Here is a 21,403-nt window from a genome sequence, read left to right on the forward strand (position 1 = left end):
AAAAAAGACAAATGGAAATCAGAGATGGATAATATCCCAAAGTACACAAACACGTAATTCAAGTTTTCCTCCTGTGGTGAGAAAGGAACAAGAATTAGCAGAAATTTCTGCACAATTATATGAACGGCAGAGAGATGTCTGAAGCCTGGAATTAGGTGAATAACATTCTAATATATTGAAAGAAATTAGGCTTCCCACACAACCGTCTGGTGAGCTTACCATAGAATACCTGGCAGAATTCAAAAATAAAATATTAAAAAATAGCTTGTGAGCACATATAAAATTTAAAATGTCATCATCAAAAGCCTTTATGTGAGGCTTTTGTTGAGGACAAGAATATCAAAATATTTTCACTTTCCATTTTGAGGGTATTCCTAGTACTATATTCCCAGCAAAGAATTTCACAAAATTTCATATTACCTTGTGGCCGAACTGGAAAAACATGGGGAAAGTGATGAAAGGTAGTGCACCCATGGCTCTATACACTTGTTCAAAGAGTTCTGATTACTGGAGCTGCCTTGTGCCCTGGCTAAGAGTTCTGTCCTAGGTTCTGTCCCACTCACATTCTTGTCCACTTGACTGAAGACTTACAAGAAATACTTTATCGCTTGGGCAGCAAAGTAGGACATGCTTCACATTCTAAATGACAGAATCTGGAACCAAAAAATCCAACTAGGCTGCAACAAGGTCCAAAGTAACAAAGTAACATTTTTTAGATAAAAATTACATAAGATCTTATATTGGCATTTAAAACAATCTATACAAATGCTGATGAGGACAGGATTTTAACAGCACTGAATAACTTCAGATCTTTAGTTCACTAGAAGCTCAAAGTCAGTTGACATTCTGCTTGTGATCTGGTTATCAGTCAATGTGGCTACTGGTGGCGTTAATGGAGAGGAGACAGACACATTTCTTTTTTTTTTATTATCAACCAATAATCTTTATTTTTCAAATTAACATATAATGCGTTATTTGTTTCAGAGGTAGAGGTCAGTGATTCATCAGTCTTGTACAATAGCCAGTGCTCATTACAGCACATGCCCTCCTTAATGTCCATCACCCAGGTACTCCATCCCTCTACTCACCTCCCCTCCAGCAACCCTCAGTTTGTTTCCTATAGTTAAAACTCTCTCATGGTTTTTCTCCCTACCTGGTTTCGTCTTATTTTTCCCTCTCTTCCCTTATGATTCTGTTTTGTTTCTTAAATTCCACATATCAGCGAGATAACTATCTTTCTCTGACTGACTTATTTCACTTAGCATAATACCCTCTAGTTCCATCCATGTCATTGCAAGTGGCAAGATTTCATTTTTTTGATGGCTGAGTAACACACCACATCTTCTTTATCCATTCATCTGTTGATGGATATCTGGTCTCTTTCCATAGTTTGGCTACTGTGAACATTGCTGCTATCAACATTGGGGTGCAGGCACCTCTTCGGATCATTACATTTGTATCTTTGGGGTAAATACCCAGTAGTGCAATTGCTGGGTCATAGGGTAGCTCTATTTTCAACTTTTTGAGGAACCTCCACGCTGTTTTCCAGAGTGGCTGCACCAGCTTGCATTCCCACAAACAGCTTAAGAGGGTTTCCCTTTCTCCACATCCATGTCAACATCTGTCATTTCCTGACTTGTTAACTTTAGCCATTCTGACTGGTATGAGGTGGTATCTCATTGTGGTTTTGATTTGTATTTCCCTGATAATGAGAGATGTTGAGCATTTCTTCATGTGTCTGTTGGCCACTTGGATGTCTTTGGAGAAATGTCTGTTCATGTCTTCTGCCCATTTCTTGATTGGTTTATTTGGATGTTGAGTTTGATAAGTTCTTTATAGATTTTGGACACTAGCCATTTATCTGATATGACAGATGCATTTCTACATTCTCCCTGATTACAGCGCACAACAGAAGACAATGAGAGTAGACCCCATGGAGTGTAGTTTCAGATCCAGGAAGATCTCTGATGATCGGAGCTTGTAAAAAAGTGAGTTACCTGTTGCTGGAAATTCTCAGGAAGTAGCTAGGAGTGAGGAGGAATGCAGTGAAGGATATCCTCCCATGTGAATACCCACAGTTTACAGACATCCGTAACTCTCCTAGTGAATGGTTGCACTAGGTGACCTCTAAGCTCCTTACTACCTTCAAAACTGTTAGATTTTACTCTGGAAGCTTCTCAGCACTTTGTCTTCTTATTCCCTGGAGCTACATACTAAGTTCCCTGCTGCTGAGCCCATATGCTGCCTCCAACGCAGATTCACTGGATCCTGGGTGAACAGGGTGTTACTGGACTTTGGGTTTACAAAAGACTCCTGGACACTTCCTGCCGACTTGTCACTTTCCCAACTCTACAGATCCACTGTGGACTCCCCAAGTCATGGTGAAGACATCTCTGTTTGTCTTTTTTCTGGATGTTCAACTGTTCCCTGTTTTTACTATTTTTGACTCTCCAACTCTACCTTGCTAGATGGACAATTCTAGTGTGATGCTGTCACTGCTAAATCTTCCTATTTCAAATTCTACAGTTCTGTCATTTACGCAGTGTCCCTGAAGCTTAGGGAAGAGCAGTTCATCACACCAACTGGTCAATACCTGCCCACCCCAACCCCAGCACAAAGTCTTCTATGCCACCATCATTTTGATTACATCATGATCTCGTCCCAAAGTTTCTCTTCATAATCTCCTGAAGATGAATTCTAAGAGCTAAAAGCAAAAGAAGAGTCAAAGAAAAAAGAGCATTTCCTCTTAAAATGAAAAAAGCAGCCATCAAAATGCCTTAAACCACAGGAGCCAAGTTCCTATTATTATGGTTAAATACCAGCCAAACAACACTTCAAATCGCCAACATGTAGAAAACTGCTGTAATGTATTCATGGTGAGCGATGGAACTTCACTTACGAGGATCACCTTGGCTTTCCTCTACAAGATGCTTAGAAAAGCATTTAAACCAGCTTCCAACAAGTGAGCTTTTAAACATAAAGATAAAGTACTTACTGAGAAAAGTGTATCAGGTACTGCCAAATCTCAGTCCCTGGTGTGTGCTAATTATAATCTCATTTACAATTTTATTATTGACACATACTTAAGTTTCAGGGACCAAACTGCAGGTAGTTTGCTTGGAAAAAGCCTTGTCTCAAAGATTAATGACTGAGAAGAGGTAAACAATGGACCTCAGCCCAAATAAATTTTAGAACAACCATTCCATTATCTGAAGAAACAGATACCGTAGTACAGTTGTTTGTTTAGTCAATGAAGTTGGGGGCACAGGGAGATGTGTGTGAACATATGAGCCTGGAGAGGAAAATATCAGGTCCTTGCATTTATAAATTTACAAACGACAAAGAAATCTACTACAAGAATTGAGAATACTCTCCTGACAATCTTAAGATACTGATAAATGGCAGGGTTATACCTCCATTAATGCCTCTGTTGGTTTTCTGTGCTTCTCACACATCCAAATACGATTTTTCTCCTTCAATCCTCAAAGAAGCTTAACTAATGAGTCTAAGAAACTCCTAATTAAAGTGTGAACAAAAATGTGCCCACTTACAGAACTCTTCTTCTGTTCCCCAAAACATGCTAAGATTGGGGCTAGGGAAAGAGGTCGCAATGGGGTGACTGGGATGGAAAAGGAAGGTATGGAGAGAAGTAAGCAGAAAAGGGGGAAGGCAATTCTGCACAAGGGCAAGAGAGGAGAGAAGAGACTAAGTGCTGAACTGCCCGGTGTGGACATTTCTTTTATCTGTGGGGCACCTATCGCTTTAAATCCCCAGACTTTAAGACCCCACATGGAGAAAACCTTCCCTACACCTGAGGTGGAACTGAACAGAAGACTTGGAATTTCCTTAGAAGCTGATATGGCAGCAGAAACATTATCACTGTCACATGAATCACACCTGAATTCCTCAAGAGTCAGAAAAGGGTCCCTTGGATGGTTTACCAAGAGAATGCATAGAGGAGAATACTCCTGAGCATTTGCCTGTCATAATGGCATAAACACTGATTCTCACTCCCCCAAATCAAGACCCATCACTCACCGGTAATAGGCTCTGCTATTAAATCTGGAAGCACTAAAAATGTAAGGAATCCCAATGAGGACCAGGGACACACACATTCTGCAGTGTGCCAAATAACTCCTCAGGAAACAGGCAAATGTATGGCCAAGGCACTGCTACTGGGATGCAATTCAGGCAGACCAGCAGTCCGAAGAAATGTGATGAGGTCTGTCAGGGGCCAACGTGTGGATCACATGGCTGCTAGAAGCAGTGACAGGAAGAACACTGGACTCAAGTTCTGATCCCGTCCCTTGCAGTGTGACTTTGGGAAAACTGCTGCAGCCTCCTAGGCCCCAGTAACCACCTGCACAAAACAAAAGCCCTGTGAAGTAGGTACTATTATTGTTCCCCTCTTAGAGATACAGAAATACTCTTTAAAATGATGGCACATGGGGTGCCTGGGTGGCTCAGTAGCTTAAATGTCTGCCTTTGGCTCAGGTCATGATCTTAGGGTCCTGGGATCAAGCCCCACATCGGGTTCCCTGCTCAGGGGGTAGTCTGCTTCGCCCTCTCCCTCTACCGCTTCCTCCTGCTTGTGCTCTCTCTCTCTCAAATAAATAAAATCTTAAAAAAAAAAATGATGGCACAAAAGAGTAACTCGAGACTAGGCAAGGTGCAAGAATATGAACTCAACAGAACCCCAGCCACCAACACACATTCAGCTTCCCTTATCAAATAGTCAACTGGCTTCTCACTCCATCTGATTTCATTAGTTGCTGAGAGAATCAAAGACCAAATCTCTGTAAAATGATACATTATTCCTCCAGTTCTACGGTCTCATTGCACATGACTCTTGCACCAATTAAAAATCTCCTGGGAAAAACCTCTTCCCACACAAGTCAATGTGAAGGAGACGCACATGTTTGTTGGCCTGTTCAAACACTAAATATTGTCTAAAAACATTTTTAAAAAAAGGGGAGGGGGCCTTCTCAGCAGTCTGGAATAGCTATCCTACAGCCCCATGAGGGGAAAGAAAGTTCCAGGTGAACACCTTCTCTGCATCATCTCATCCCATTGTGTCTTTGAAGTCAGTGGTTCTCAAAGTTCAGTAGGCATCAGGGTTGTTAAAACACCAATTGCAGCCCCCCCCCCCCAGAGTTTCTGATTCCACAGGTCTCTGGTGGGGCCTGAGAATTTGCTTGTCTAACGAGTTCCCAGATGATGCTAAGGCTGGTGATCTGGGACCATACTTTGAGAACCACTGGTCTAGGGCAATCTATTAAAACATGTCAAGCTTCATCTCAGGCAGTCTGCATGTGATAAAAACTTAAGGAATTGAAGTGAGTTATTGCTTCTTTTTAAACTGCTAATGTTTTGGCTTCCAATGCCCATGTGCACCTCTCTTCAACAATTACTGAGTAATTAATCCTCCTTCCACAATACTGAGAAGTCAACAAATAAACAGCAATTACATGTCTGATCCAGTACAAGGAGCTGTGGGGTGTAAGGAAGCATACTTGCGACAGTCCTGCCCCAGAGACACCAAGCAGCACTTCAGACAGTTTAGGGAGGAATTCTAGTTCAAAGGGCCTGAGTATTTGCATTCCTTTCGACCACTCCATCCATCATATAGTTCTGAGAGAAGTAAGATTGTGTGCTAAGGGCTGTCAAGGTGTACAGGGGAACACACAGATAGATGTTCTGGGAAATTCCCTCCTCTATACAGATTCCCTTCTCCCCATAGCTGATGGGCCAGTGGAGCTCATTCATTCCTTTGCATGCGGAGATTAAAATTCGAATTGGAGTGCCTGTCGGTAGAGCTGGGCCCACACTGCCCACATCTCAAAATGCCTGTCACGCATTACTGAGTAAGATCTGCTGCTTTACTCACTTGCGTCTCCTGCTTGGCTGCACAAGGTATCTGAGTTCGCCACATCTCCTCCGTCTTCTCTGTGCCCCTTTCCCTGCCCCTTCTGTGTGCCAACCACACTGCCCTTTCTGATCCTTAAGCACACTCTCCTGTCAGCCTTCTCTCCTAACACCTGTTCTTCTTCAGTCTCCACTTGAGCATGTCCTCCTCAGCGTAGTCTTTCCTGACTCCCACTCCAGAATTCTCCTTTGGAGTACTCCCCAGAATGGAATATGTTTCTCTTACATCTGTTTATCCTACTAGATTTAAACTCCTGAGGACAGGAACCATTTGTCCAATCCGCTAGAGCCCAGCCAGTGCATGACACAAGACAGGACTCTGGAGCTGACTCTGGTTGCCTCAATGATGAGCTAGCTAGGGAAAGGGCTGCACCGGAAATCATCTGCTCCAAGGAGATGGCTTCTGCTTCCCAGCCAAATAACTACAATGTCCACAGGCCTCAGGTCACTAGATGGTGATTGTTCTCACATTTGCTATTAACATCTTGCCACCCCCACACCCCCACACAAAATCTCTGCAGGCTCCCAGCCCTGTCTCACCTCTCCTGGAGACAATGCCTGCTCTTTTTGCTCTCCCAGGCTTGTGAGTTTCCCCAGGAAAGCCTCTTCTTCCCTGAGAAAGCTCAACTGCAAGGCAGATGGCAACTCTAAAGGGACAAAACCTCTATGACCAATGCTTATTAATATTCATGGGCCAAGTATGATTTTTATGCCTCCTATAGAAAGGTTTATGCTATATCCTGATGACTCCCACACTTAAATCTACAGCCCTGACTTCTCCAGATTCATGAGCACAGATGCCTCTTCTATACCTTCAGTGGTATCTCTCAAGGTCTCCTGAACTCAGCTGTCCAACTGTTCTCTTGATCATCTTCACAAACCCAGTTCTCCCAGAGACTTCTACCTTCTCAAGCAAAAGTCTTGGAATCATCTTTAATTCCTCTTTTCTCAAACATCAAAACAACCAATCAACAATCCCTGTCTCCACCTTTGAAATGCATCTAGACTCTGATCACTGCTCACCGCATCCACCAAAACTGCAGGCTGAGCCTCCATTATGTTGCTCTTGGTTTACTGTATTAGCTTCTTACTTTGTCTCCTTGTTTCAGTCCTTGTCCCCTACAGCCTTTTCTCAATACACAGGTAGAGTAAGATGTTGCTAAAAACCTAAGTCAGAAATCAAGAGTCCTAAGTCCGCTCTGTTCACAATCTTCCAAAGGCTTCCTATCTGAAAGTAAAATCCAAAGTCATTTCCATGGTTCACAGGCCTTCACACTGTGTGACTCCTGTCACATTCTTTCCACTCCTATTCTCTCCCACTTGCTGTGCCGGCCATGCTGGCCTCCTTACAGTTCTCAGACCAGAAGCCTTCACCCGAAGCCTTCACTTTGCATTTACTACTCCCTCAGCCTGCAACACTCTACCTGAGATAACTGCGTGGCTGGCCTCCTCACTTCCTTCCAAGAGAGATCTTTTGCAATCTTCCTTGTTAAAATTCTATTACCACCACAACAAACACCATTCCCTATTACTTCTTCCCCACAGCACCTACTCTTGAGAAGGACAGGTTTCATAGAAACTACAGCATCTTGGTTGGGTTCTTAAAGGTGGAACTATGATAGGAAGTAGAAATAAGATAAGGTAGACAGCAGGCAGTAGCAAAAACTGTCTTCCAATAGTTACCCAAGGGTGTAATTACACTTTAATGGAGGCTCCAGAAGGGACTTCTGCTGAAATGGAAACCCTGACTAAAAAGCTAAGGCAAAGATTAGTATGCTATTTGTGGTAGTTGGACCAAAATGCCCACAGTATAGAAATGTCTTTTCTTTAAAACATAAATCCTTTCAGTTGCTGGTACGCAGAATCAAGAAACAAGGGATGGGGGAAGAAACAGAATAAAATATAGGTTGTAGATTTTTGAAAGATCTCTTTTCTGGATTGAAAGGCTCGGCTCATTGTGAAAAACTCTGTAAAGAGCGAATCTGGAGATCCTCAGCTGGGTGGGGTCTTATCAGTCTTGAAATCAAGAAGTAATCACCAAAGGAACTCATAAAAATGGTTCTTCATCAAAAACAAAAAGCAAAACAAAAAAAAGTTCCAAATAAATCATATCAATAAAGTACTAAAATCCCATAGAGAGACTAGTTATCCTTCTTCCCCAAATTCCTGCCTCTTCCCCCAACATCCCTAGCAAATAAAGGAGAGAATTTAATTATGGGTTTGTTTTCAAACTGAACAAAAGATGCAGGTATACTTCGCAATATTCACAAAAGGATGCACCAATCAAAAAAAGTCTATCAGAGTTATGAACTATTTTTCTCCATTATTTTCAAACAAGTTAAGAATTCTCATGTATAAAATCTGGCATAGTTTTGTCCTTGGGAATGCTGTGCACCTTGAACTTTCTGATGGCCTTTAAAAATTTGTGGATTATAAGAATTGAGCAAATATTTTCCATAATACTAAAAAGAAAAATCTCCAGAAAGCTGCACTGGTCTTAATATTTATAAAGATCATACCAGAGTATTAATAATTTTCTTGTCATTAATCATTCTCAAGAGTTAAATATCATTTGTGGTAACTACTAAGTATGTATTAAAATTACTCCAAAAAATAAAAATAGAAATATAAATATTTTTCCTCTGGACTTCATTTTGCTTGGAGCATATTTTGTATTTCATCTTCAGGTCCAATTTTTCATTACAAAAGATAACTATGCTTTCAAAGTGAATTGAATTACAAGTCTTTCAAAGTGAATTGAATTTCAGTGAGCAGGTAAAGAAAAAGCTATTCAATCTAACTTAAAGGTTCACTTTAGCACTCAGCTAAATAGAAATTTTCAAAGGAAATTCTGCTTAAAGATATGATAAAATACCATATGCTACTGGCTTCAAGCAAAATTCTCTTTCATTTTGTAAGTTGAGCAAATGAGCTTACTAGTCAAAATGAACTTACGAGATCTCTGTCGGCTATATAAACTGAAGCAAACTAATTCATTTGAACCGCTATGTATCTCCCTAGCATTTTTTAATTCAAGACAATGTATTTATAGAAATAATCATTCTTTCTCAGGGGACGTTATTTTACCATGCTCCCATATCAACTTAAAATCCTGAATTTCATAGGACACTTTCGTATAAAATGTCAAAGGAAAACTTAGACACAAAAAGAAATTTTTTGTAACAGTAAAAATTTTGGAACACAGATAATTCCATCTATATTCTCAAGCTCTTCAATTCTATTTATCTTAAAATTAGTTTCACAAAGTGTTATATGGTTATAATTCATTATCCCTGCATAACGTATTTGAGAAATGTCTGAACTCTCTTGTTATTAGGTAATTTCACAATTCAAGTATCCTGTTACTATTTTGATGTTAATGAGCACTTATTAAGCTACCCTGAAATGGGGAGGGGGGGAAGCTTTTTCAAAATTATTTATCAAAGCAGAGTATAGGTAAGTTAAAAGGTCTGTCTGACTGCATGGCTGATTCCCTAACAAGTAATTCTTTTGTATCAATTCCTATCATCCGGGAAAACACTCCACCGGGTAGGCAATTGCTGTTCATACCACCTAGGGCAAACAAGAGACTAAAGAAAGCCAACTATAAAGTCCATGTAAAAAAGAAGAAAGAGGCAGCTCATAATCAACTGAAAAATAAATGAGACTGATTAGCTTTTTATGTCCCAGCTGAATGTGTCATTTAAACACAAGGACCAAGCTTATTTCGTATTTGTCTTCTTCCGGTGGCTGCCTATGGATAATGGCTACTGGCGGAAGCTGCCTTCCCAGTACACATTCTAATGCCATAAGCAGACCATGACAGCATCAAGTTCACACCTTTTTTTACAAGAGGAAAGTTTTACTAGCAATATTGACAGTAAACGAACTGCAAAGTGAGAGGCTGAAAACAAAAACTCATCATACAGACACACATACTAACACCCACACAGAGATATATTCTAAAAGTGTTTTGTATTATACGGCGCCAGTTATGAATATCTGCAGGGAAAGGCAGACACTGAGTGGCAATCACCTCCTTATTCGCATCCATGCTTGATCACGTGCCACCTTCACCCTCCACTTGCGCATCTCAGTTCCCAGAAGACTCACAGGACACAAGGCCCATTTCTCATGAGATGATGCTTCAGGATTCTGGGAGCTACTCATGTTACAGGTCATGCCCAGTACACCTGGACCAACACCACACAAACTGAAGAGTCTTCTACTCTCCAGTCACAAACAACATGCAAAATATTCCTTAACAGGCAGGAGTGCATGGGAAACGGATTTTTATGTTGTATATGTTGATAGAAGATCTCTGGTTTCAAAGCAAAGTACAGTTACTAAAGACTAATTAACTGAGTTCCAAAGTTTATCCCTAGCCAGCTCATGTTATTTTACATCTGTGATACAAAGCAGATTGCTAAGAAAGGTGAACATATGACCATAAACCTATGCTTGACCACTAACAGTTCTCTCCCTAAGTCAGCTAAGCCAGGTTTTCCTGTCCTAAGACAAAAGCAGAATTCAAAGAAAGCAATGCTTATGTGAAAAAATGTCCCACATTAAAAAAAAAAAAAAGAAAAAGAAAAGAAAAGGGGGGAAAAATCCCATAATCACTATTCTGGGTGCTATTCAGGCTCTGAAAAGGTACACCCAATGAAATTACTTTTCACCACTGGTACCAGGATGTAAGATCATTAAAATTGTTGGAACACACTGAAAAATTCCATTATAGTTTCATAAATTCTGCCTGCTGTGGAAAAATATCAAAATTTAGTCTCACATAGGCGGATCGTGTTAGAGTACAATATTTATTCAATTTCATCACTTATGATCACTGTTATAACCAAATTAACCCTCACTTAAACTCTGACATTTAAAAACACAGAGAACATACTGATTTTTCAGCTATTTTGCTTACATGTACTTTTCAATTCTCATGCAGTGCTCATAATTAGAAGATACTGTACATAAACCCTCTCATTTATGTATTAAGAACCAAGCAGAGAGAGTAAAAAAATACCAACATAAATTCATTCTCCAAAAACTGCCTAAGGATGCATTATCACTGTTCCTTCTAATTACATACTTACAGTGCATTCTTCAGTAAAATGTGTAACTGTAGTCACATAACAATACTTATGACAAGGCAATGATATCATTTCAGAAAAAGAATACAATAAATGAGACTAAAAGTTGAAGAGAAGGACCAGAGCATATAAAAGTCATCTGAGAACACCACACGAACTTCAGTGTTTTCCACTTTCCAGTTGGAAAGAACATGCACAAAGATTTCTTAGCAGACAATAGTCAGGAGTGCATGAAAAATTGGCTTTCATGTCATATATGTTGAGAGAAGATCAATGCCATTGAGAAAAAAGAAAGTGTTCATTATCTTTTGGGTCTGTCTATATCATCTATAGCAGCTAGAAGTTTTTGTCTTGCTTTCTTATTGATATGGGATCCCAGGCAAACATTTACCAGATTGGTCAGCTGCTTCGTTGAATACTCCTGCTCGGGAGGGGAAAAAAAAGATCCAAATTTAATATGCTGAAAGACACGTATTTGATCAATGCAAGGAAAGAACAGGCAGATATTCAGTTTTCAGTGGACAGTGACCGGGCACTACAAATCAGTGAAAAGCAGAGGAAATTATAGTTTGAGACACAGAAGCAAATTGTTTACTCAGCCAAGGACACTGCAGGATACCTCAAAACAGAAAGGACTAGAATCTCTTCAATATGGCAGAGTAATCTGACATGCCTATGCTTTTGTTACTTTTAAGACCACACACCTTATGCTTGTCTCTGTGACAGTCTCTATTAAGTTATTAAAATACACTGACCTCTCAAATTTTTAAAATGCTACTAAATAATTATTTTCTGGCACTCTATATTTTGCAAACATTTTAGGTGAAAGGAAAAAAATCTCTAACAGAACAATTTTCTGAGATATGATAAATGAGTAAGGTAACAAGGATCAGAAAGCTACCAGCTTTGAAACCGTATTGTCATTGTAGCTAGTAAGTAAAATTAAGACTATAAGTCTTGTACGCTGCACAAACCTACTTGGTTCCTGAATTTCAGATAACGTGTTCCTAAGAAAAGAATGAATAGGGATTCACCAGAAAGGTTTGCATATTGATCTGGTTCTGGAGGATGAATAACAAGAGTTCAGATAAGGAAAAAGAGTTCTATACTACCACCTAATTAGAAAAGTCATCTGTCTTCACTGGAGGTAACCACTAAAGATAGCACTAAAGATAATTCCAAAATATGAGAAAGAGTCCATTAAAAAAACCCAGCAAACTGTTCAGTTTGTGTATCTGGGCTCTGAGAGCACCTGTTAGCATCTGATAAATTCTCTTAATCAGTCAACATTTAACAAGAATCCACTGTCATCAAGCATGGGGCTAAACACTGTCCTGAAAGACAGGATAGTCAGCTCCTAAGAAAATTTCACTGAAGTACAAATATCAGCTAGTTAAAGTTCTCACAAAATGCTAAGCTGAAAATTTTGGTGCACTATATTAAAAGAGGAAACTGGAAAATGGGTATCATTCTTGCATCAAATAATGGATATCTGAGAGCTGTGCTTTTTCTCCTCGGTTACTTGAACTCTTTCCCTGAACTCCTTCCTCAGTAGCAACCTCAAAGTGTTTACAGCTTACTTTACTAAATGGATTCCAGCAACATTCAGCAGTCCATCTGTTCCTGGTTTAGCATTCTGGTTTTCAAATGTCAGAAGTCAATGGGACTAAAAGGGATGACATTTTTCTCAATTCTGCTGTACTGATCAAAATCGTTGAAAATAATATGTACATTTCTACCTTGCTCCTAAAGATCTGAAACTGACCCACAGTGGGCACATTTCCACAAAACTCAGGCAATATTCATTTCATTTTTCTAGAGTATCGAAACCAGTCTGGATGAGGCTGATAAAGTAAATATAAATAATTCCTTATTTCCTTATCCAGTCAAATGAAATAAAAAGTTACTTAGTTTTTACCCACGATGTTTATAGCATAAGTAAATGTGATCACTAGAGTTACTGAAGGAATAAAACTAGGTGATAATTTTAATACTTCCCATATTTTCATTAAATCTGTCTTCCCATTCTGTCTACCTAGACAAGCGATGAACAATCATATAGGAAAGCTCCCCATACTGAGCATGCTCTGGTCATAGATGTTGAGTTTAACTGTGTCAAAAATTCAGCATCCTAAATACACTTAATAAATAATACTTTTCTCTACTTATCTGTATATCCACACAAAAGAAAAATGATCACATCTATACTCGAGGTAAAATTTAATGTCGGAGGAAGTTAAATTTAGTCATTTAAATATTAATATATTCAATCATCACTAATACATGTCAGTGTGGTCAGGATGACACCAACTCACTGTTAAGAGCTATAAGGTTTAAGTTATATAATAGACGTTAGCTCGTGAATCACTTCAATGTTGCTGTCTTCAATTTGTCTTGATGTTAACCAACTTCAGCCTTTTCCCACAACACAGTTGCAGGATAAACACAGCTAAAGTTCAAACTCTGGCTACCTTTCCAGATAATTACTGTTGCAGTTCAGAAAGATCTCAAGAGAATCTGATTACTGCAAAGGGCACTGCATAGACACAGTGTGAATATGGTAAAGAATCAGCTGATGCTTTATATTTCATTCTCATGATTTTGAATTATATAATACACCAGACAAGAACAGCACAAAGGAAAAGGAATAAAAACTTAATTAACTTTTTCAGCTCTCACCCTGTGCTCTTTGATCCAGCGTTCCATGTCATTCTCGGTTAGATAGTAGGCTTTAATATAGGTTTCCACAAATTCTTTATCAGGAATGGGTCTAATATCTGTTAGTTTTTCAAGTTTCATTAAAAACTGTTGAAAATCCAATTGCATCAAGGCACGACCCTCATTACTACACTTCTTGACGTTGGCATATCTAAGATACACAATAATAAAAAAACAGAAATGACGGGATGGAAAAAGAAACCTGTAGGTACTTAAACTCTTCTTTAACCCATATCTGGACAGATTCTCCAGACACAAGAAGATTCTAGGAAAAAGAGCACATGAGCCTTGTATCAGGACTGGGCTGTGTTGGGACCCTGGCACTCAGCAGTCACTGCCAATTGGGCCTTAGCTTCCTCATTTACAAAGCAAAGAGATTGAGTAACTTCCGAGGTTCTTTGCTGCTCCACAGACTACAGTGCCGCCCCCCCCCGTCAATTAACATAATCATCTGTAAGAAAGTTAAAGTGGTCTCCCAGTAAATCTGACTGCCAAGAATTATTTATAAAAAGTGAGCTATGAATACTCCAAAGGAATCTTAATTTCATAAAACTGTTCAATATTGTAACTACTGGATGCAAAGGAAACAAATGAAGTAATTTCCCCCATGGACTGTGAGCTGAACCTAAGAAACATGGGAGCATATAAGAAAAAGAGGATATACATACTTGTCATAAACCTTACAGACTTGTTCTGACACCCCACACTACTGAGAAACTGTGTTCTAAGGTGGAGTTGTAATAAGAATGTATTAACCCTAAGAGTACAACATGTTATTACTCATAAGTCAGTGTCTCATTCCTTCAATAATACAAAATGTGAAGAATCAACCCTAGGAATGCGGTACTTCCCCTAAGGAAATCTGCAAGGACACTGAAGTGCATATTATTTGAAGTGACTGGGCTTTTTTTTTTTTTTTTAATAAAAAGTGTTTTGTATAGATATATAACATTATTCACTTTTCTACTTTATTAAACAAATTTATTAAAAATACTTTTCAGTCGTGACTGTTGACACAGAGCTGTTCTGTGATTTCCAGCACTGCTGGTTTCAATACAGAGTGCCAAAACTGTTGCCAGCTTGTCACTGTCACCTTCCCACTCTCTAATACATTCTTCTTTGTATCAAAGAAGAACTGAAAAGAAATCAGATAAGTGATAGTGTGGAAATTCAACTGATGTGCAATTCCAGACAGTGGCTTGCTTTCCAGAGATAGTTTATATTCCAGATATAAGTACCGTCTCTAAGTGGGAAAATTAGTACTGATAGATCTTTAAACTCAACATATGAAAGACTTATACAGTTTACAATGATCTAATAATGATACCACTAACAGACATAGTGGTTATGAGGCCTGATTTTGCCATTAGAAGTTCATAAACCTTCTTGGTGTGTGAAACTGTGTGAACTTGCACAAGTTATTTAAACTCTCTAAGCCTTGATTTTCTGAGGCTAGGCTTTCTCCTTGATAAAACAGAGAGAATAATGGTTCTATCAAAGAGTTTAGGTTAGGATTTGGTGAAAGAATCCTGTGAAGTGCTTGATCCAGTAAATGACACATAGTGCTCAATAATGTTATGCATAATCATCATAATAATAATTGTATCATTAAGTAATAATACCTATTACAAGTTTAACTCTCACATAACCATGAGATGCTACTTTCCACTCTCCCGTACTAGCTAGTTCTAGGTCACCACGGAGAAAAGAAAGCACAGAGGAAGAACAGAGGGGTTTAAGGTTTCTTCAATTATGTTCTAAAGTCAAACCTGAATTATTGTAGGATTGTCTGCTATCTATGACTTTCTCTACCTATGCTCTGTAGTAATGACAACAACATACAATGTGGTCTGTATATTATGATTTATCATTGAAGACTCAGATAATGCTTTCATTAAAACTTACCCTTCCACAATAGTTCTGTTGGCCAGACGTATACAGTGTTCCCAAAGTATATTAGACACGGGCAGGGGGATCCGAACTCTCTTAGAAACCTCATTTAACCTCCTGTTAAACTGCTCAAATTCCTAAGAAGACAAAATCATGGCCATATGTGGATATAATTATAATGCCACATTGCTCTCCCATCTTCCCAGCAAAGCAGAAGATTTAGAAAGACTCAGAATCAAATCGAGTAAAACAAAAAGAGAGAATGCACAAGAAAACTCAGACTTTTAAAGTATTTTACACTGAATAAACTATGTTGTGATACAGAGGACACTACATTTCATCTCAAAAAGAAATAAGTGTCATTAACAGATTAAACAATGTAACAATGTTCAAATGCTTCTTCATCTCAAATTTTTCTATGACTGTCGGTATGGATTAAAAGAGCTTAACAACCTAATACGTCTTTAAAATTATCTTCAAGAAACCCAGTTAAAAAAAATATTTTGGTAAGCTTTCAACTCAGAGTGAACTGTGAATCATTTATAATTTGAGGCTATACTCCTTAGAGAACAATTGGATAAATTATCCTCTTTTCTAAACATTCTTTAAAAGTCAATAAATTATTATATTCCAAATGATTTGAAAGTCATGTAATAGCTGCAAATTTTTAACACAAAGGAAAAAATAAAACATAAAATACATCCCGATTCCTATAGAAAAACTGAGTATTTTTATTACTTATTAGGAACTTTTACGATACCTCTTTACTAAAAATAAAAATATATGTAACTAATTTAGACAAATTCTAACCATTACAAGAAAGCAAACAGTTTACCCTTCAATACGTGTATTTCTAGTTTCTTTGGACTACTGTCATCTTAATATGTTCATTTACAAAAGTAAATGCTATCGTTTCTTCCCTGACAATACATTTCAAATAAATTGAACAAATTTATTCAAACAAATTTAACATTTAAAATGACATTTTTTTCTTTAGTTTCCTCAAGACAGCAGCTACACAATGCTTAACAAGTCAAGACTGACATGTATTCAAATTCTCTAATAACACACAGGAGGAAAAAAAAACCCTAATCATTCAAGCTACCACATGATTACTTATTATCCTTTTGCTCTTTTGCTAATCATAATCTTTTATTTTTGGCAGTTAATTGCTTTTAATTATTTATGAAAAAGTGAATTTTCAATCCACTAAGCTTACTTCTGAAAATCAAAGTTAAATAAATAATTGCTCTTCATCCTTTTCATTGTATGACTCTAGTAGAACACTAGTATTTGCTACTGCATTTATATCTATGCTTCACTGCAGTAAACTCTGCTTTAGATTTCCAGTCATGATTCAGTACTTTCCACAAATATTTTGAAAATAAAGTTATATGCAGGGGCGTCTGGGTGGCTCAGACCAGGATCCCAGGGTCCTGGGATGGAGCCCCGCCTTGGGCTTCCTGCTCAACAGGGAGTCTGCTACTCCCTCTCCCTCTTTCCCTCCCTCCTGCTCATACTCTCTCTCTCAAATAAATACATAAAATCTTTAAAAACATAAAGTTATATGCTAACTGTAAACAATGTCATTCTACTCATTGCTAAATTCAGTGTTCAAGAATGTTTACTGTTAAATGAACAATAAAACCATTTCATTTTACTTAAGATTTCTGGGGGGCAAAAATGCAGATTGCTTTTTACCTAAAGGTGTGGACTTGGAAAAATAATAGCACAGATAAAAGTTATATAAAAGCTTCCTTAGGAAAGAAGATTTTAAGTTGCTAAAAACTGGGTTCAGGGTAATAATCTGAAAAACCTTGGTTCTTTCTTACAATATTAATGTTTCTTATAATTAAAAACAACTAGGGGCGCCTGGGTGGCTCAATCGGTTGAGCATCCGACTCTTGTTTTTGGCTCAGTCATGATCTCAGGGTCATGGAATCAAGCCCTGTGTCAGCTCAGTGCTGACTCTGCTCAAGATTCTCTTTCCCTCTCCCTGCTCAAGGTGCGTGCTCTCTCTCAAATAAATAAATAAATAAATAAATAAATAAATAAAATCTTAAAAAAACAAAACAAAACAAGAAGATCTAAAGCAAGTGGGGTCCTTCTAGTATATATATTCACTGAGTGCAGAAATCTCTTCCTTCTTGCATCCCTATGAGTACCATGGTTAGCATGCCATAAAAAATAAAATCAAGTTTTCAAAAACGAAATTGTTAAAAAATAAAAGGATATATGATTATTTATAAATTACATTTGTCTATCACATTCCAAATTAAAATTCCCAACTGAAATCTCGTGGGGACCCTAAACATCAAAGTTCTCCCAGGGTGGCAATTACAGAGCACCCTTGTCACTCTCTCCTCAGACCCGACAGTAACCCCTAGACACTGCTAACTGATCTCCCCCTTAGGTCTGGAGTCTGGGGAGGGTCTCGCAGTCTCCATCACAGAGCTCTAGAAGGGCACCAGGCAGAGAGATGATGAATTCTGCCGCCATCTCTGTTTTGATCTCTAGCTTTGCTTACTGGTTCTCAAGTGTCCCCGGCTACCATCTGTTGCCCTGGACTAAGCAGGTAAGAATGTTTGTGTGAACGAGATAAAAGTCAGGAGCTTAAGAAGGGCCAATTTTCCTTTCACTGACAAATACGAAAAACAAGACTTTTCTGAAAGCGGTTTTCATCTCCTCAGATGCCCTTTCCTCACCTCAGACATCCACATGGCTCATCTTGCTTCCTTCGGGCCTCTCCCCAACTCTCACTTCACCAGGATCCTTCTCTGACCACACGTAAATAAACAATATTGCCCCCAACCCACTTCCTGACACTCTCTATCCCTCTTCTGCTGCTTATTTACTTTTTCACAGGGCTATTCATTATCTGACATATTTTATCATAACTTATGTCTACTGCTATCTCCGTACTGGCATGTAAACTCCCTGAGGGCATGTAAGTTCCTTAACTCACAACTATGTTGTCAGCACCTAGATCAGTGCGTGGCACATGTAGGTGATCTACAAATATCTCTTGATGCATAGTTCTTTCCAGAAAACTTTTCAATGTAAGTTTTAAACACAAAGGTATTTGCATGACACATTGGAAAAGTAATGTGACTTCTGGAAAAACAACAACAACAACAAAGAATAATCAGGGGCCTGGTCTCTTGCTAATAAATCTACACAACTATAGAAATATCTTCTAATTAAATAGGAATATCTCCTTGTCACCACAGTCATGGTTATTGAAATTACTTAATATGAAAGTCAGCCAAGACATGCCAATCAAACTCTAATTCAAGATGGGAAATTAGTGAGCAAAAACAAAAAATCTACGAAGAATTCTTGGGTCTAAAAGAACACAAAATTTGAAAAAGCAAGTCTATTCCGATTCAGGGGCTTTAATATCATGATGCTAGAAATGTGGTCATAACTATAGTCTCACTGCTTTAGAGCAAGTGCAATGATAGGAATAGTTCTCCGGGTAGACTCCTCTCTAACAAAGGTGTTTCCGCGTACTTGCCTTTAGCAGCGCATCTACATAGATGTTGTGCTGTGACATAATTTCTTTTACGTCCCACTTCACATTAGCCATTAGAAGCAGCATCTGTTCATAATCAATAGCTTTACCGGCTACAATCCAATAAATTGGTTTGCGTAGTTCACTGGCAGTTGAGACTGTCTGAAATACATTTCACAGAAAGGAAAACAAATATTTTCTAAAACTATCAAATTTATAAAAAAATATTTTGTGCCTTTTTCTAGTATACATCACATCTAAAAATAAAACATATATATCTGGAGATTCAAATTATGAAAACATTTTAGTTCATTGCCAAAGGACTTACTCAAAATAGAATTTTGAAACATACAGTCAACTTGAGTCCACCGGTACCATGACAATAAAAGAACCACAGATTTTCATGGAGACGAGCAAATATTTCTCATGTTTTTTCACTTCTCTCCATTTCTACTCCAACTGCCCCATCTCAAGATTTCATCATCTCTCAAATGTACACCTGTAACAGCTTCAAGCTGGTCTCCCTGCCTGGAGGCCTGCCATCTACTGCTGCCAACTACTCTTTCTAAAACACACACTGACCATGCCACTTACCTGTTTCAAATCTTCCAGTCCCTTCCCCATACCCTCGAAATAGAGTCCTCCTCTTGGCTGAGAGCACTGCATACCATGTGGCCCCTGCTTCTTCCTCCAGCCATCTTTCTCACCACTAGCTCTGACAATTTGAGTTTTCCTCAGCTGCTGACACGCGCCATGCTCTCTCTCGCCGCCTCATCTTCATGTAAGTCATTCCCTCCATTTGCAATACACTCCCGACTGTAGCCAGCTGCCCCGGAAGGTTTAAACATCCTTCCTCCAGACAGCCTTTCTAGACAACTTGCTCCTGATGACACTATCCTTTCCTCCTCCAGCCAAGGTTAAATTCCCTGCTGCTGTTTCTTTTCCCTTATCATACTTCATTGGAAATACAGTTGTAATGGGCATCAGACTAAAAGTTAGAGGAGGTGCTCAGTAAGTATTTACTTAATACAGGAATTCATGAGTGAATAAACGTATGCTAATTGCTCTCCTGGAATTTGGAGACTGGTCACTAGCTAAAAAACCCCAAATAACGTGCTCACAGTTGAAATGACATCCAAGAGTTTCTCTGACCTGAGAATAAAACTGCTGAAGAAAGGGCTTTTTGACGGCAGGCATCACGGCATCCAGATGGGGCTGAAGGAACTCAAACTGTTCAGCCAAGAATACCCTAAAGGAAATAAAGAACCCACCGTGAAAGCAGAGTGCAGGATCCACTGTCTGTCCATACATTTGTATAAGTCATCTTTAAGATCTCTAAGCAAAAGTTGGACCATTAAAATTCTTTTCCGCTTGAGTGAACTACCTTGTATTAGCTCATTTACAGCCTATCCAAAAGTTACTGCTGAGCTTATCACAGAATGCGAGCAGAGCTGGAAGAAGGAGACCTCAAATAAAGGGCTCTGGAAAGCACAAGGTGTAGAGCTACGCTGCTCCACGAGTGACACGGGAGCACAGATCATAGAAAAGACCAAAGAAAAAATGGAACCGTTTTTTTGGAAAGGATTTCCTGTAAGGATCCCATTTCATTATACAGAACAGATAGCTGAATTCCCCAGATTTAACATCTGGCTGGCATTTCTCATAAGGAACCTCACACAGCCAACTGTAACTTGGCTGAGACATACACGTGAACTTCAGGTCAGGAGGCTGGTATGCGGGAGTGCACTCATCTGCCGGGAGGATTGCCAGCAGCTGCCCTGTTTTTCTCTATTTTCTGTTAAGTACATAAAAACTCTTAACTTATACTGGACTACATTTTATGCAAGAAGCCATGTGCTTTAGGTGTATTAAAAACTGGGGGATTTATAAAGGTTGGGAAGCATTCCTGCTGATGTCAAGGGCTGACTATATTTAACACTAAACTGACATTGTAACTAGTTTCTCAAGAATCACATTTCATAGGAAAATACAAAGTATGCTATAATGTGGTCTTTTTTAAAGTTTTACTTTAAAACAAGGATCATGTTGCTAAAGACTGAAACCCTTAAAAGATTTCCCTTCTTCCATTTATGTAACTGAAAACCAACCAAGCAGTTTTAAAAATCGATTGGTAATCTATTTTAGGATAAACTTCTCAGAAATATGTAAGTGACAGAAGTAGGAGAACGATACAGCTAGAAATCTAAGTATACAACGCTTACTTTTATAACTTTCCTTCAATACTTAAAGGCAAAGCAAC

At 38.7% G+C, this 21,403-nt stretch overlaps 1 protein-coding gene across 1 annotated transcript in view; it reads right to left on the bottom strand.

Moving 5' to 3' along the window:
* Window positions 1-10,723: 10,723 nt before the first annotated feature.
* VPS50 (VPS50 subunit of EARP/GARPII complex) overlaps window positions 10,724-21,403 on the bottom strand; it is a 124,030-nt gene continuing 113,350 nt past the window's right edge. The window contains 4 exon segments of the mRNA XM_008686241.2: window positions 10,724-11,442; window positions 13,701-13,890; window positions 15,645-15,766; window positions 19,147-19,305. Of these exon segments, the coding sequence (XP_008684463.2) occupies window positions 11,323-11,442; window positions 13,701-13,890; window positions 15,645-15,766; window positions 19,147-19,305 (591 nt within the window). The 3' untranslated portion in view covers window positions 10,724-11,322.

Source organism: Ursus maritimus, unplaced genomic scaffold (genome assembly GCF_017311325.1).
Source record: "Ursus maritimus isolate PB19 unplaced genomic scaffold, ASM1731132v1 scaffold_3, whole genome shotgun sequence".
NCBI lineage: Eukaryota > Metazoa > Chordata > Mammalia > Carnivora > Ursidae > Ursus > Ursus maritimus.